The sequence below is a fragment of the Oncorhynchus mykiss genome, chromosome 20 (genome assembly GCF_013265735.2).
Source record: "Oncorhynchus mykiss isolate Arlee chromosome 20, USDA_OmykA_1.1, whole genome shotgun sequence".
Classification (NCBI taxonomy): Eukaryota; Metazoa; Chordata; class Actinopteri; order Salmoniformes; family Salmonidae; genus Oncorhynchus; species Oncorhynchus mykiss.
The window spans coordinates 22,504,713-22,519,900 of NC_048584.1; the positions used below are offsets into that span (position 1 = coordinate 22,504,713).

Sequence of the window (15,188 nt, forward strand, 5' to 3'; positions counted from 1 at the left end):
GTCTGTATTAGGAGTGTCTGTGTTAGTAGTCTCTGTATTAGTAGGGTGTATTAGTGTGAGTGTCTGTATTAGTAGTGTCTGTATTAGGAGTGTCTGTATTGGTAGTGTCTGTATTAGTGTGAGTGTCTGTATTAGTAGTGTCTGTATTAGGAGTGTCTGTATTAGTAGTGTCTGTATTAGTAGTGTCTGTATTAGTGTGAGTGTGTGTATTAGTAGTGTCTGTATTAGGAGTGTCTGTGTTAGTAGTCTCTGTATTAGTAGGGTGTATTAGTGTGAGTGTCTGTATTAGTAGTGTCTGTATTAGGAGTGTCTGTATTGGTAGTGTCTGTATTAGTGTGAGTGTCTGTATTAGTAGTGTCTGTATTAGGAGTGTCTGTATTAGTAGTGTCTGTATTAGGAGTGTCTGTATTAGTGTGAGTGTCTGTATTAGTAGTGTCTGTATTAGTGTGTGTCTGTATTAGTAGTGTCTGTATTAGGAGTGTGTATTAGTGTGAGTGTCTGTATTAGTAGTGTCTGTATTAGTAGTGTCTGTATTAGTGTGAGTGTCTGTATTAGTGTGAGTGAGTGTGTGTGTGTGTGTGTGTGTGTGTGTGTGTGTGTGTGTGTGTGTGTGTGTGTATTAGTAGTGTCTGTATTAGGAGTGTCTGTGTTAGTAGTCTCTGTATTAGTAGGGAGTATTAGTGTGAGTGTCTGTATTAGTAGTGTTTGTATTAGGAGTGTCTGTATTAGTAGTGTCTGTATTACTATGAGTGTCTGTATTAGTAGTGTCTGTATTAGTGTGAGTGTCTGTATTAGTGTGTGTCTGTATTACAGTTTTTTACAACCACTTCGGCACTAATTTCAGAACCTTGATGTCATTTTTCAAAACTCTAGACACAAAACTCACAACCAATGATTAAAATGCACATTTTTCAAAACTCTTAATACTTCTTCCAATTGCTTGGATACAATACACATAAAGCTAAGATCATTTGTTCATTGAACTAAAATCACCTGTTCAAAATGACACAACTTGACATCAAAGTATTACCATTTCAAAATGCAATTCACACATTACATCTGAGATGACTGTCTACTCATTTCATTACAATGATCTCACTATCAATTGATACAACTGTTCAAAATGATAAGTAACTGTTGCATTACTCTTAATGCAGTTTTATGGAAACTGACAAACAATATTCCATGTTTAGATCATGAAAGTTTCAGGATAACGAGATCCATTGACACCAATTACCATTTAACATGAACCAATTGGTCTACATTATCTATGGATGTAATATTTCATCATCATTCTTTATCAGACACTGTTTCTATGGTCTCATGTACCACTTTTCCAGACCATGTTTTCAGATTTGACATTACTGTACACTCAACGGCCACTTTATTAGGTACACCTATCTAGTACTGTGTAGGACCCCCTTTTGCCTCCACAAAATCCTGAATTATAATTTAAGAGATGCCATTCTGCACATCACTGTTTTAAACAGCTGTTATTTGACCATTTGTGGCCTTTCTGTTAGCTTGAATGAGTCTGGACATTTTCCTCTGACCCCTCTCATTAACAAGGTGTTTTTGCCCACAGAACTGCCGCCCACTGAATGTGTTTTGTTTATCGCACCATTCTCTGTAAACTCTAGAGATTGTAGTGCGTAAAAATCCCAGGAGGGCAGCTGTTTCTGAGATGCTGGAATCACCATGTTTGGCATCAACAATCATACCACGGTCAAAGTTGCTTAGATTACTCATCTTGTCTGTTCTAATGTTTGGTTGAACAACATCTAAAGCTCTCTAATCTATATACTCTATATATTGAGTTGCAGGCAGCCACATGATTCGCTGTTCGGATGTAACCGTCCTTGATGAGCTAAATCAGGTCTGTAGAGCTGATGGTATGACCTATGTCATTGTGTGGGATAATGTCAGGTTCCACCATGCTCAAATGGTGCAAGCATGGTTTCAGGCCCAACCACAATTTATCACCCTGTACTTACCCCCATACTCTCCTTTCCTTAACCCGATTGAGGAATTTTTCTCCACATGGAGGTGGAAGGTACAGTGGGGCAAAAAAGTATTTAGTCAGCCACCAATTGTGCAAGTTCTCCCACTTAAAAAAATGAGAGAGGCCTGTAATTTTCATCATAGGTACACTTCAACTATGACAGACAAAATGAGGGAAAAAAATCCAGAAAATCACATTGTAGGATTTTTTATGAATTTATATGTAAATTATGTTGGAAAATAAGTATTTGATCACCTACAAACAAGCAAGATTTCTGGCTCTCACAGACCTGTAACTTCTTCTTTAAGAGGCTCCTCTGTCCTCCACTCGTTACCTGTATTAATGGCACCTGTTTGAACTTGTTATCAGTATGAAAGACACCTGTCCACAACCTCAAACAGTCACACTCCAAACTCCACTATGGTCAAGACCAAAGAGCTGTCAAAGGACACCAGAAACAAAATTGTAGACCTGCACCAGGCTGGGAAGACTGAATCTGCAATAGGTAAGCAGCTTGGTTTGAAGAAATCAACTGTGGGAGCAATTATTAGGAAATGGAAGACATACAAGACCACTGATAATCTCCCTCGATCTGGGGCAAGATCTCACCCCCTGGGGTCAAAATGATCACAAGAAAAACAAAAATCCCAGAACCACACCTAGTGAATGACCTGCAGAGAGCTGGGACCAAGTAAAACACTACGCCGCCAGGGACTCAAATCCTGCAGTGCCAGACGTGTCCCCCTGCTTAAGCCAGTACATGTCCAGGGCAATCTGAAGTTTGCTAGAGAGCATTTGGATGATCCAGAAGAAGATTGGGAGAATGTCATATGGTCAGATGAAACCAAAATATAACTTTTTGGTAAAAACTCAACTAGTCGTGTTTGGAGGACAAAGAATGCTTAGTTGCATCCAAAGAACACCATACCTACTGTGAAGCATGGGGGTGGAAACATCATGCTTTGGGGCTGTTTTTCTGCAAAGGGACCAGGACTACTGATCCGTGTAAAGGAAAGAATGAATGGGGCCATGTATCTTGAGATTTTGAGTGAAAACCTCCTTCCATCAGCAAGGGCATTGAAGATGAAATGTGGCTGGGTCTTTCAGCATGACAATGATACCAAACACAGCGCCCGGGCAACGAAGGAGTGGCTTCGTAAGAAGCATTTCAAGGTCCTGGAGTGGCCTAGCCAGTCTCCAGATCTCAACCCCATAGAAAGTCTTTGGAGGGAGTTGAAAGTCTGTGTTGCCCAGCAACAGCCTCAAAACATCACTGCTCTAGAGGAGATATGCATGGAGGAATGGGCCAAAATACCAGCAACAGTGTGTGAAGACATACAGAAAACGCTTGACCTCTGTCATTGCCAACAAAGGGTATATAACAAAGTATTGAGATAAACTTTTGTTATTGACCAAATACTTATTTTCCACCATAATTTGCAAATAAATTCATTAAAAATCCTACAATGTGATTTTCAGGATTTTTTTTCTAATTTTGTCTGTCATAGTTGAAGTGTACCTATGATGAAAATTACAGGCCTCTCTCATCTTTTTAAGTGGGAGAACTTGCACAATTGGTGGCTGACTAAATACTTTTTTGCCCCACTGTATATGATAGGCGCCCTCACGAACAAGCCACCCTTCTCCAGGCCATGGATGATGCATGCAATGACATCACGGCAGACCAGTGTCATGCCTGGATTCGCCCGAAGATTCTTCCCAAGATGTTTGGCTAATGAAAACATCCATTGTGATGTGGATGAGAACCTATGGCCAAATCCACAAGACAGAGTTGAGGGAAATATAGAAGTACGGTAATCAATCCTTTGTTTTGCTTTTAACAGCAAGCCAGATGAGGAACACTGCAGTTGACGTTTTACTGTAGTTTTTTTCTTTTTTTGTAGCTACTATTATTTTTGCTTTGATTCAAAGAAACCTATGTTGTGATTTTATTGTATTTCATCAATGAATTTCATATTTTGTTCAATGATTCCACTGTGTCTGTAGTATTCTCTCTACTAGTCCTTTTACAGTGATGTATTTACGTGTAGTAGCATAACGAAACATGTATCACATATTTTGTACTACAATATTTAATGATTGTACGAACAACTACACACTGAAACTATCGGTATCTTGTGTGTGGGTGATCTAAATGAATGTTCCTATGGTATTTCGTGATAAATTAGTTATTTGAACCAATGATTCTGCAAGTGCAAGGTTTCTTTAAAGATATGAATGTACAATGCAATGTTTTGAACATTGGACAGCTTGTGTTACAAGTGATGACCGTTTTGAGTTTTGTGTCTAGAGTTTTGAAAAATGACCACAAGGTTCTGAAATTAGTGCCAAAGTGACTGTAAAAAAATGTAGTATTAGTGTGTGTGTGTGTGAGTGTATGCATTAGTCATTAGTGTGTGTGTGTGTGTGTGTGTGTGTGTTTATGTATGCATTAGTATTAGTGTGTGTGTGAGTGTATGCATTAGTATTAGTGTGTGTGTGAGTGTATGCATTAGTATTAGTGTGTGTTTGTGTGAGTGTGTGAGTGTATGCATTAGTATTAGTGTGTGTGTGAGTGTATGCATTAGTATTAGTGTGTGTGTGAGTGTGTGAGTGTGTGCATTAGTGTTAGTGTGAGTGTGAGTGTATGCATTAGTATTAGTGTGTGTGTGTGTGTGTGTGTGTGTGTGTGTGTGTGCATTATACTGCATGTGTATGTCTTCCCCTAGTGACCCTCTGTATATGTAGGAGTGTCTCAGAGTGTGTAAATCAGGAGAAGAAGTGTTCTGTGAAGGATGCGGGTCAGAGGGTAGAGGAGTGTTTACAGTAGAGGACATTCAGTAATAACACAGTCTCCATCATTAGAGAGAAACCAGCCAGCTGGGGAAGCCTTTTAAGGCTGCGCACCGTCAGGGGAGAGAGGGAGGGAGATTCCTCCCAGGAGGGAGTAATGTTTTAAGAGGGGTCACAGGTTTAGGTTGGGAGCAATGTTCCCTCAAATTATTTTAGGCACTGAGCAAATTTCAGGTCTGCTGAGTGCAAACTTGAACATTGTGAAAATTCTGTGCAACTTCTGGCACGCACTGAGGCTGTACCCGCTTTAAATTACAATTGAACAGTGTTCAAGTAGGCTAATGTGGCTGTTTGATCATTATGTAGGCCTGCCAGAGTGGCCTACCATCATCCCATAACATTTTAACATTCAGCCTACAGTAGCAGCCAATGTGTGGTGTTCAATGTAGGCCTGCATGCAGAGCATGACATTAACCTGTTTATCCCACTTGGCCTTCAGACAAGGAGGTGACTGAAAATTTGTTGTGTTGTTTGATGCAAGAAAGCACTCTACAACATAAAATGCATCATTATTGGCTGGCTATTGGCTACTTAGCTTATTCAATCCTGTCTCAAAATACAACACTGCCCCTTTAAGACAAAAGAAAAGCTCTTACTATTCAAAGATGGCTAGAAATGCACACATTTTGTGCTCTTGTAGGAAGCAACCACTCCCCCATTGCTAACTACAAATTATCTATAACTGGGCTAATAGCTCAGTAACTAGCAAAGGATATGAAGAAATGTGCACACGTGGCTACATGCAGCTCTCGCTTTGATCTCAAACAATCTACTCATGACTGTTCATGCTGTAAAAACAGTCCAGTTCAAAGTGAATGGCACAGATCCAAATATGGTAATGACCATTTGCATATAGGCCTACTGCAGCTTTGATTGGCTATGGCGCCCCAGTCTGTGTAGAGTACAGGCCTGAGTCGTGCCTGTCAGTGCAATAGAATCCTACTCCAATGCGTTCTGCCTAAAAAAATATATATTTCATGGTTAGTTTCGTTTCGGTATGTTGCACTGAAAGGGGCAAATACTGCGTTGATTCGATCACAATTCCCACAGTAAAGGGAAACATCGATTGTGTTAATTAACGGTGAAAACTCTACAAAGTTGAGTGAAGTTCAATCTCTTACTTCTCTGCCCAGGCTGATATTTCTTCTGCGTGGCAGTCCCTCTAAGCCGCATGGCAGTCCCGTGCACACGAGCAGCTTAGAGGGAATGGTGGTTGAGAGGGTTTAGGAGGGTTGGGGGGGGGGGGGGGGGGGGGGGGGTAGACTGAGTGGTGGTGATTGACAGAGAGAGGCTCTCAGGGTATCAGGATACGTAAACACCACAGAAGAAGAAAACAGAGTGACACATGCAGTCCATCTTTCCAGTTAAACACACTCTGTGAGATGAGGTTCTGGGAAGACTCATTTACTTTGTGGAAGGTTGTTTCTAGGAAAATAAACACCTTGATTCACTAGGTTTGTGCGTGTGTGTATGCACCGGGGTTTCCGTTAGGAAAATGTGGCGCTGGTCATTTGACCGGCAACATTTTAATTTACCGGACATTTGAGAAATCTGCCAGACCCAAATGCATTGGGTTCGTAACCTGATTAGGGCGTCCACCCACGGTGCTCATTGAGTTCGTAACCTGATTAGGGCGTCCACCCACGGTGCTCAGAATAACAGAAATCACATTTAGATGATGGTAATTCATATTAACAGAACATGCAAGTGGAGGATGCAACAATGTGAGGTGCTTCTTACTGAATTCTGATGTTTAATTTGAAGACTGGCCACATTTACTTTTCCTCAGTCAACAAGATGTGTTAGAAACAGCAAAATCACTAGCCTATGTCAATCTACTATCCCCCATAGATTTTTTTTAACCTAATCTATTGGTCAACTTGTCGAGGAATAGCCTATTCCAAACATTCTGGGAGTTGGGGGACGATAGATCCCAAATTCATACAACCAGAAGGCCTAGGCTACATAAAAAAAAATTAAGCAATGAGTCTGATGCAACAGATCAGAATGTTTAGCTTAAAATGTTGATTAACTATTATTTCTTCATAGCAATGCGCACAAGGCAATAGGCTACGTACGGGTGAATGTTCATTCCAAAATGAACACGGTTGTCAAGTGGTTTCATGTGACAGAGATGGAAATACCTGTTAGAAATGTAGAAAGAGAGGAGATATAATAGGCTACTTTGAAGCAAGGTAAGACATGCCTCATAATACGTATTTAAACATTCAGGTTTCAAATAAGGACGTTTTCAAAATGCATAGCCTACTGCCTCCAGCTCATTGGTGTGTGACGCGCTGATGAAGCCTACCTTCAGTTGCCGTTTGAGGTCCTGCAGCAGCAACCTTTGCACTGTCTGACAGATTAACTGTCCACATGCTCTGCAACTCTATGCTGTATGGTGTGATACACTAGAAATACAAAAGTATGTGGACACCCCTTCAAATTAGTGGATTAGGCTATTTCAGCCACACCCGTTGCTGACAGGTGTATAAAATCGAGCATACAGCCATGCAACCTCCATAGAGAAACATTGACAGTAGAATGGCCCTTACTAAAGAGCTCAGTGACTTTCAACGTGGCACCGTCAAAGCTAAAGCTTCCATGGTCAACTGTAAGTGCTGTTATTGTGAGGTGGAAACATTTAGGAGCAACAACGCCTCAACTACGAAGTGGTAAGCCACACAAGCTCCCAGAACGGGATCGCCGAGTTCTGAAGCAAGTAGCACGTAAAAATCGCCTGTCCTCGAACACTCACTACCATGTTCCATACTGCCTCTGGAAGCAACGTCAGCACAAGAACTGTTTGTCGGGAGCTTCATAAAATGGGCATCCATGGCCGAGCAGCCACACACAAGCCTAAGATCACCATGTGCAACACAGGAGGTTGGTGGCAACTTAATTGGGGAGGACAGGCTCGTGGTAATGGCTGGAGCGGAATAGGTGGGATGGTCTCAATTACATCAAACACATGTTTTCCATGGTTTCCATGTGTTTGATGCCACTCCATTTGCTCCATTACGGACATTATTATGAGCCGTCCTCCCCTCAGCAGCCTCCACTGATGCGGCAATGCCTGTAGTGGTGTAAAGCTTGCTGCCAATGGTCTCTGGAGCAGTGGAAACACATTTTCTGGAGTGATGAATCACACTTCACCATCTGGAAAGCAGATGGAGGAATCTGGGTTTGGCGGATGCCAGGAGAACACTACCTGGCCGAATGCATAGTCAACTGTAAAGTTTGGTGTATGACGAATAATGGTCTGGGACTGTTTTTCATGGTTCGGGCAAGGCCCCTTAGTTCCAGTGAAGGGAAATCTTAACGCTACAGCATACAATGACATTCTAAATTCTGTGCTTCCAACTTTGTGGCAACAGTTTGGGGAAGGCCCTTTTGTTTCAGCATGACAATGCCCCCATGCACAAAGCGAGGTTCATAAGGAAATGGTTTGTCGAGATCGGCGTGGAAGAACTTGACTGGCCTGTACAGAGCCATGACCTCAACCCGATCAAACACCTTTGGGATGAATTGGAACACCAACTGTGAGCCAGGCCTAATCGCCAAACACCAGTACCCTACCTCACTAAAGCTCATGGCTAAATGGAAGCAAGTCCCTGCAGCAATGTACCAACATCTAGTAGAAAGCCTTCCTAGAAGAGAGGAGGCTGTTATAGCAGTATAGGGGGGACCAACTCCATATTAATGCCCATGGTTTTGGAATGAGATGTTCAGGTGTCCACATACTTTTGGTCATGTAGTGTAAATAAGATACATAACGAATATACTGTAGCCTTCACACGCGCAAATTTAATTCCACAAAATTATGCAAATCTACCAATAGACCAGTCAAATGTATTGACATCAACTGGTAATTCCATAATGAATAGGCTAAAAGGAATTATTTCGCAATGGGATTTTTTCTTCTTCCCCTGACAATTGGCCGGCGGCAATTTTACTTAACGGCTTTTCTATTTTTTTTATAGGCCAAAAGCTGGCTATTACCGGCTAACGGAAACCCTGGTGTGCACGCTTGCGTGTCGGCATTTGAATGTGCGTGATTGTGTGTGGATGTGTGTGCGTGTCACAGTCACACCCACACTAAATAACACAACAACAACTGGTTCATGAGTACACCAGTCTGCCAAGCGACAACGATTGAAACTACATCACCCTACATCAATAGGCTTTTTGATATCCTAAAGGTAGGGTTGGCTGGTGCACACAGTGTACTATTTCATTCACAATCATTATCTACCTCTGAAGGGGAAGCTTAGCTGACTATTCACACACAAAGCAATAAATCTGCCACTCAAAGAAAGACAAAGATGCCAACAGAAAGTAGTGCCCTATAAGGATAGCCAATGCTACCACTTTCTCCAATCATTCTGAGACCGGCAGAGATCATAACAATCAACAGCTATTGCCAGTAGAGCCAGAAGCTCTTGGTATTATTCCACTACCAGAGATACAGACAAAGGTCATGTGTAGCTTGGGGAGACATTTAGTGAGGGTTGAACATCCTTATTTATGTCACACTGATCCATGCATGTTCTATATTCCTTGTTCTATTACATGTGGGTCACATTGGAGCACCTAACATTGTAGAAACAAGCATCCCTCAACTATGAAAAATCTAAAGATAAACAGTTCCTTTGTAAAACACTGTCAGTGATCCCTGCACAGCTGGAAATCCTCTCCTCTAATCTCCCCTCCCCTTGACCGCTCTTCTTTCCTTCCTCTCCCTCCCTCTCGCTCCCTCTCTTCTTTCCTTCCTATCCCTCCCTCTCGCTCCCTCTCTTCTTTCCTTCCTCTCTCTCCCTCCCTCCCTCTCGCTCCCTCTCTTCTTTCCTTCCTCTCCCTCCTCTCGCTCCCTCTCTTCTTTCCTTCCTCTCCCTCCCTCTCGCTCCCTCTCTTCTTTCCTTCCTCTCCCTCCCTCTCGCTCCCTCTCTTCTTTTCTGTTCCCCAACTCCTTCCCTCCCTCCTGTTTCCCACATGTTCCTCTACCCAGTTCCACACTGTCTTACCTGTCCAGACATTCCCATGCCCCCCCCCCCAAAGTCCTCTTACCTGTCCAGACATTCCCATGTTGCCCACCCCCCCAAGTCCTCTTACCTGTCCAGACATTCCCATGTTGCCCACCCCCCCAAAGTCCTCTTACCTGTCCAGACATTCCCATGTTGCCCCCCCCCCCACCCAAAGTCCTCTTACCTGTCCAGACATTCCCATGTTGTCCCCCCCCCACCCAAAGTCCTCTTACCTGTCCAGACATTCCCATGTTGTCCCCCCCCACCCAAAGTCCTCTTACCTGTCCAGACATTCCCATGTTGTCCCCCCCCACCCAAAGTCCTCTTACCTGTCCAGACATTCCCATGTTGCCCCCCCCCCCCCCCCCCACCCAAAGTCCTCTTACCTGTCCAGTCCATCCCAGTCCCAGGAAGCAGGTAGGGTCATGCCTCTGGCTCACACAGAGCTACAGCAGCCTGGAGCCACAACCACATAATGTCCTGGTCTCACCCCTAACTCCTGTCCAACGTCTGACCCCAAGTCACCCTCTGGTTCACAGCTGGTGAGAATAATTGAAGGTCCGTTGAGGCTGAGAGCTGCTATACATCCACTGGGTGATGATGTGAAATGTACTTCCATTCAGTAGTATGTTCTTCCCAGAGAGGGGGTCAATCAAACGGCCTGGCCAAGTTGATGTTCCTCCGACCAGCGGATCACACTAAGAGAACGTGTCGTCTAGAAGCTGGCTGAACTCCAGTGTGACTCCGAAATAATTGTCTTTCTCCTGCAGCACTATGATCCGTCTACTGTGCTTGGAAATAGAATCCAACAGACTTTTAATTCAACAGAAGATTTGCTCTCTGAACTTGAGACAATCTTGACGCAGTGTGATATTCTAGTCTGTATCTATTACAGGGATTTGCTGTCTTCAGTTCCATAACCTCCAGGCTATGATCTGTGATCCGTCTACTGTGCTTGGAAGAATTGAGTATCCAGTTTTCCTCAAAACGGTCTTCTCTCTCCAGGATTCCTTTTAATTCAACAGAAGATTGTCTCTCTGAACTTGAGGTTGTGAAATCTTTCCGACTGTATCTCCATGAATCCTCTCTAGCTGCCTGATCCTCAGTGGGAATGGACAACGGCTCTACATATCTGCTCTCTGTGAATCTCTGTTCTCACCTCCCTAACACACTTAGTTCTACATGCCTCTCCCTCTTTTTTTCTCTCCCTCTCTCTCTCTCCCTCTCTCTCTCTCTCTCTCTCTCTCTCTCTCAGCCCTCTCTTTCTATTAACCCCTCCTCTCTCCCTTTTTCTCTGCCCCCCCCCCCCCCCCCCCCCCCCTGTTTGGGGAGTTTGTGTAAATTGGCCAACGCTCCCACTAACATACCAGCACTTCCCAGGAAGAGAGAGATTAGAAGGAGAGAAAAAACAAGGTAGGTTGTACATATCAGGCGGTGGAGGGAGTGTGTGGAACCTGTCTCAACAAGAGAGAGAGAGGGAGAGAGGATAAGAGAGACAAAGGGAGAGACAGAGAGAGAGAGAGAGAGAGAGAGAGAGAGAGAGAGAACAGAAGAGGGAGGGAGAGAGAGAGAGAGAGAGAGAGAGAGAGAGAGAGAGAGAGAGAACAGAAGAGGGAGGGAGAGAGAGAGAGAGAGAGAGAGAGTGGGAGGGAGGGAGAGAATGAGGAAGAGAGAGGGGGAGAGAGAGGGAGAGAGAGAATGAGGAAGAGAGAGAGAAAGAATGCACACAAGGTTGACGCAGCAAAGTCATGAACCCCTTGCATGATCATGAGGAAACTACCTTAGTGTGAGGTGTGAAAAAGGTTAACTACTGCCTTTCGCTCAGCAGGCTAACACAGTCTTGTAACAGACACACTGCTAACACGGGGGTTCAAACTCAGTCAGTCACATACTGTATCATCATGTCTATGAATATAACTCCATAGGTGTGACAATAGCTGTCAATAGAAAGTTAGCATTGCTGACATTCCTGTCCCTCTCACAGGCCTTAGCCTGCCAGTACAAGTGCCCCCTCAGTGTGCTACTGTCATGCTATTGATAGAGTCCTACTGGAGCCAACTGGACCACACACACACACCGTGGTTCCACCTTTCGAATGCGAAGGTTCAGGCAGGCCTTTGAAGAGGTAGCTGTCTTTGGTGTTGGCCCACTGTCACACAATGAGCTGAACACACAAGCCAGCTACATGGCGCTCCGATGGATTCACAGCGGCCTTGATGTGGGAGGCCAGGTAGCTACTCTTTATGAGTCATTGTGTGTGTGTGTGAGTGTGTGTCTGCATAAGGGGTGGTGGGTGGAACGTGTGAATGCATCCTCTATGCGTCATGGAACACAGTCAAAAACATGAAAACATAACACACAGCAGATGTGGTCCCTGCGTGTTGCTCTGACGATTCATCCTTAAACACATGATTTGGTGAGCGAATTGCTGGAAGTTTGCGTTATATCATCAGGGGATTCTTACATTGTCGCAGTGAGGATTCTTACATTATCGCAGTGAGGATTCTTACATTGTCGCAGTGAGGATTCTTACATTGTCGTAGTGAGAATTCTTACATTATCGCAGTGAGGATTCTTACATTGTCGTAGTGAGGATTCTTACATTATCGCAGTGAGGATTCTTACATTGTCGTAGTGAGGATACTTACATTGTCGTAGTGAGGATTCTTACATTGTCGTAGTGAGGATTCTTACATTGTCGTAGTGAGGATTCTTACATTGTCGTAGTGAGGATTCTTACATTGTCGCAGTGAGGATTCTTACATTGTCGTAGTGAGGATTCTTACATTGTCGTAGTGAGGATTCTTACATTGTCGTAGTGAGGATTCTTACATTGTCGTATTGACACATTATCTTAATCTGTTCATTCTCTCTCTTCCCTTGTTCCTTCTTTCATCCTTCTCTCTCTTCATATCCCTCCTCATCCCCTCCTCCCCCCTCTCTCACTCTTACTTGATGATTTGTTTGGGGATGGACGAGCGGCGGCGGGTGACCAGTTTGGGGACACAGGAGCGCCTGCGCAGCACAGACACCCGTCGGGGGCCCCTCTGGCCCTTAGGAGGGACCGTGTTGACCCGCTTGAAATGCACCCTCTTCTCACTACACACATACACACACCAGACCGAGGAAAGCCGGGGAGGCAGGTAGGCAGACGGGGAAGGAGAAGGAAGTGACACCAAGAGAAAGGAGAGAGAGTGGGAAATAAAGGAGAGGAGTAAAAAGGGAAATGAAAAGAGTATAAGTTCAGATCAGCTGGAAAAGAGTAAGAGTCAGTTAGTAAAAGTGTTATTTAGAAAAGATATTCAGGGAATGCAGAAGCAAGTAGAGTGGAAGGTGTGTTGTGTGATACACGTGTGCGTGTGTGTGGTCTCACCTCTTGATGGTCTGTGTGATGGAGGGCTGGCGCTGCAAGGGGGGTTGGAGATAGTTGCTGGGGTCAAAGGTTGCGATGCCTGATTGTATGTTCTCGCCAGGCATGCTCACACTGCGCAGGAACCCCTGCCTCTTCACCGGCTGTGACACACACCAGACAACAAGAAGACATTGCACCTCAACAGCTGAGTGGACTTACTGTAGCTGGTCTCTATTGTACGCTTGTATTGAATCTGTATTGAACCTGTGTCTAGGCCAGATTACAGCAACTGTACATGTATGTATGAATGTGTGTGGGGTGTGTGTGTGTGTGTGTGTGTGTGTGTGTGTGTGTGTGTGTGTGTGTGTGTGTGTGTGTGTGTGTGTGTGTGTGTGTGTGTGTGTGTGTGTGTGTGTGTGTGTGTGTGTGTGTGTGTGTGTGTGTGTGTACTTTCCTTGTGGGGACCTGTTGGTAGTAAAACAAGGAAAGCATTCTGCTGGTCCCCAGAAGGAAAAAGGCTTTTTTAGGTTTAGGGTTACAATTAGAGTTAAGGGTTAGAGTTAGGAGTTAGAGTTAGGGGTTAGAGTTAGGAGTTAGGAGTTAGAGTTAGGGGTTAGAGTTAGGAGTTAGAGTTAGGAGTTAGGAGTTAGGAGTTAGAGTTAGGGGTTAGAGTTAGGAGTTAGAGTTAGGGGTTAGAGTTAGGAGTTAGAGTTAGGGGTTAGGGGTTAGAGTTAGGAGTTAGGGGGTAGAGTTAGGAGTTAGAGTTAGGGGTTAGAGTTAGGGGTTAGAGTTAGGGGTTAGAGTTAGGGGTTAGAGTTAGGGGTTAGGAGTTAGGGGTTAGGAGTTAGGGTTAGGAGTTAGGGTTAGGGGTTAGAGTTAGGAGTTAGAGTTAGGGGTTAGAGTTAGGGGTTAGAGTTAGGGGTTAGAGTTAGGGGTTAGAGTTAGGAGTTAGAGTTAGGGGTTAGAGTTAGGGGTTAGAGTTAGGAGTTAGGGGTTAGGAGTTAGGGTTAGGAGTTAGGGTTAGGGGTTAGAGTTAGGAGTTAGGGGTTAGAGTTAGGGGTTAGAGTTAGGGTTTAGAGTTAGGGGTTAGAGTTAGGGGTTAGAGTTAGAGGTTAGAGTTAGGGGTTAGAGTTAGGGATTAGGGTTAGGAGTTAGGGTTAGGGTTTAGGGTTAGGAGTTAGGGTTAGGGTTAGGAGTTAGGGTTAGGGTTTAGGGTTAGGAGTTAGGGTTAGGGTTTAGGGTTAGGAGTTAGGGTTAGTGGTTAGGGTTAGGAGTTAGAGTTAGGGTTAGGAGTTAGAGTTAGGGTTAGGAGTTAGGGGTTAGGTGTTAGGGTTAGGAGTTAGGGGTTAGGGTTAGTTTTAGGGTTTGGTTAAGGGTAAAATAGGGGTTAGGAAAAATGTGATTTTTCTTTTTTTTTTTTTTCTGTGTCCACTGCCCATCTGGGAATCAATTGTTTGGTCCCCACAAGTATAGTAAAACAAACGTGTGTGTGTGTGTGTGTGTGTGTGTGTGTGTGTGTGTGTGTGTGAGTGTGCGTGCGAGAGAGAGAAAGAGAAAGAGAGAGAGATGTGTCATCATACCTGTATGAATGTTGAGGGCTCATCCAGGGACAGCTGTGGGGGGATGTCCACTCTGAGCCATGGAGGTTTCTTCCTCTGCAGACTGCTGCTCTCCTGGGGCTGGCCTGGCTCAGCCATGCTCTCTACCGCCCCCTACCGTGCTACGCCTGCCAGCTGGAGACACAGGGAGAGAAGGAGAGATCTGAGACAGAAGTTCAGAACACACACACACACACATTGCAGCCGTATTACAGAAAAACCCAGTGATCTGACTCAGAGCAGAGCACATGAAGCAGCTTTTTGGAGTAATTTTCATTATTGGATGTTGGCTGATCCTAATGCAGGTGATGCTGCCAGCCAGTCTAACACAAACAGACAACGTGCCCTCCAAACTGGAC

At 44.3% G+C, this 15,188-nt stretch overlaps 1 protein-coding gene across 5 annotated transcripts in view; it reads right to left on the reverse strand.

The window, feature by feature from the left end:
• rhbdf1b (rhomboid 5 homolog 1b (Drosophila)) overlaps nucleotides 1-15,188 on the reverse strand; it is a 46,965-nt gene that overhangs the window by 13,975 nt on the left and 17,802 nt on the right. For 3 of the 5 annotated variants that reach the window (XM_036955998.1, XM_036955996.1, XM_036955997.1), the window contains exons 2-4: nucleotides 14,812-14,964; nucleotides 13,253-13,392; nucleotides 12,832-12,978 (exon numbers count right to left, since the gene is read on the reverse strand). In XM_036955998.1, coding sequence (XP_036811893.1) covers nucleotides 12,832-12,978; nucleotides 13,253-13,392; nucleotides 14,812-14,928 — 404 coding nt within the window. In that variant the 5' untranslated portion in view covers nucleotides 14,929-14,964. Of the gene's footprint in view, nucleotides 1-10,265; nucleotides 11,101-12,831; nucleotides 12,979-13,252; nucleotides 13,393-14,811; nucleotides 14,965-15,188 lie in introns of those variants that run through there. The other 2 variants (XM_036955999.1, XM_036956000.1) reach the window with 2 other exon arrangements.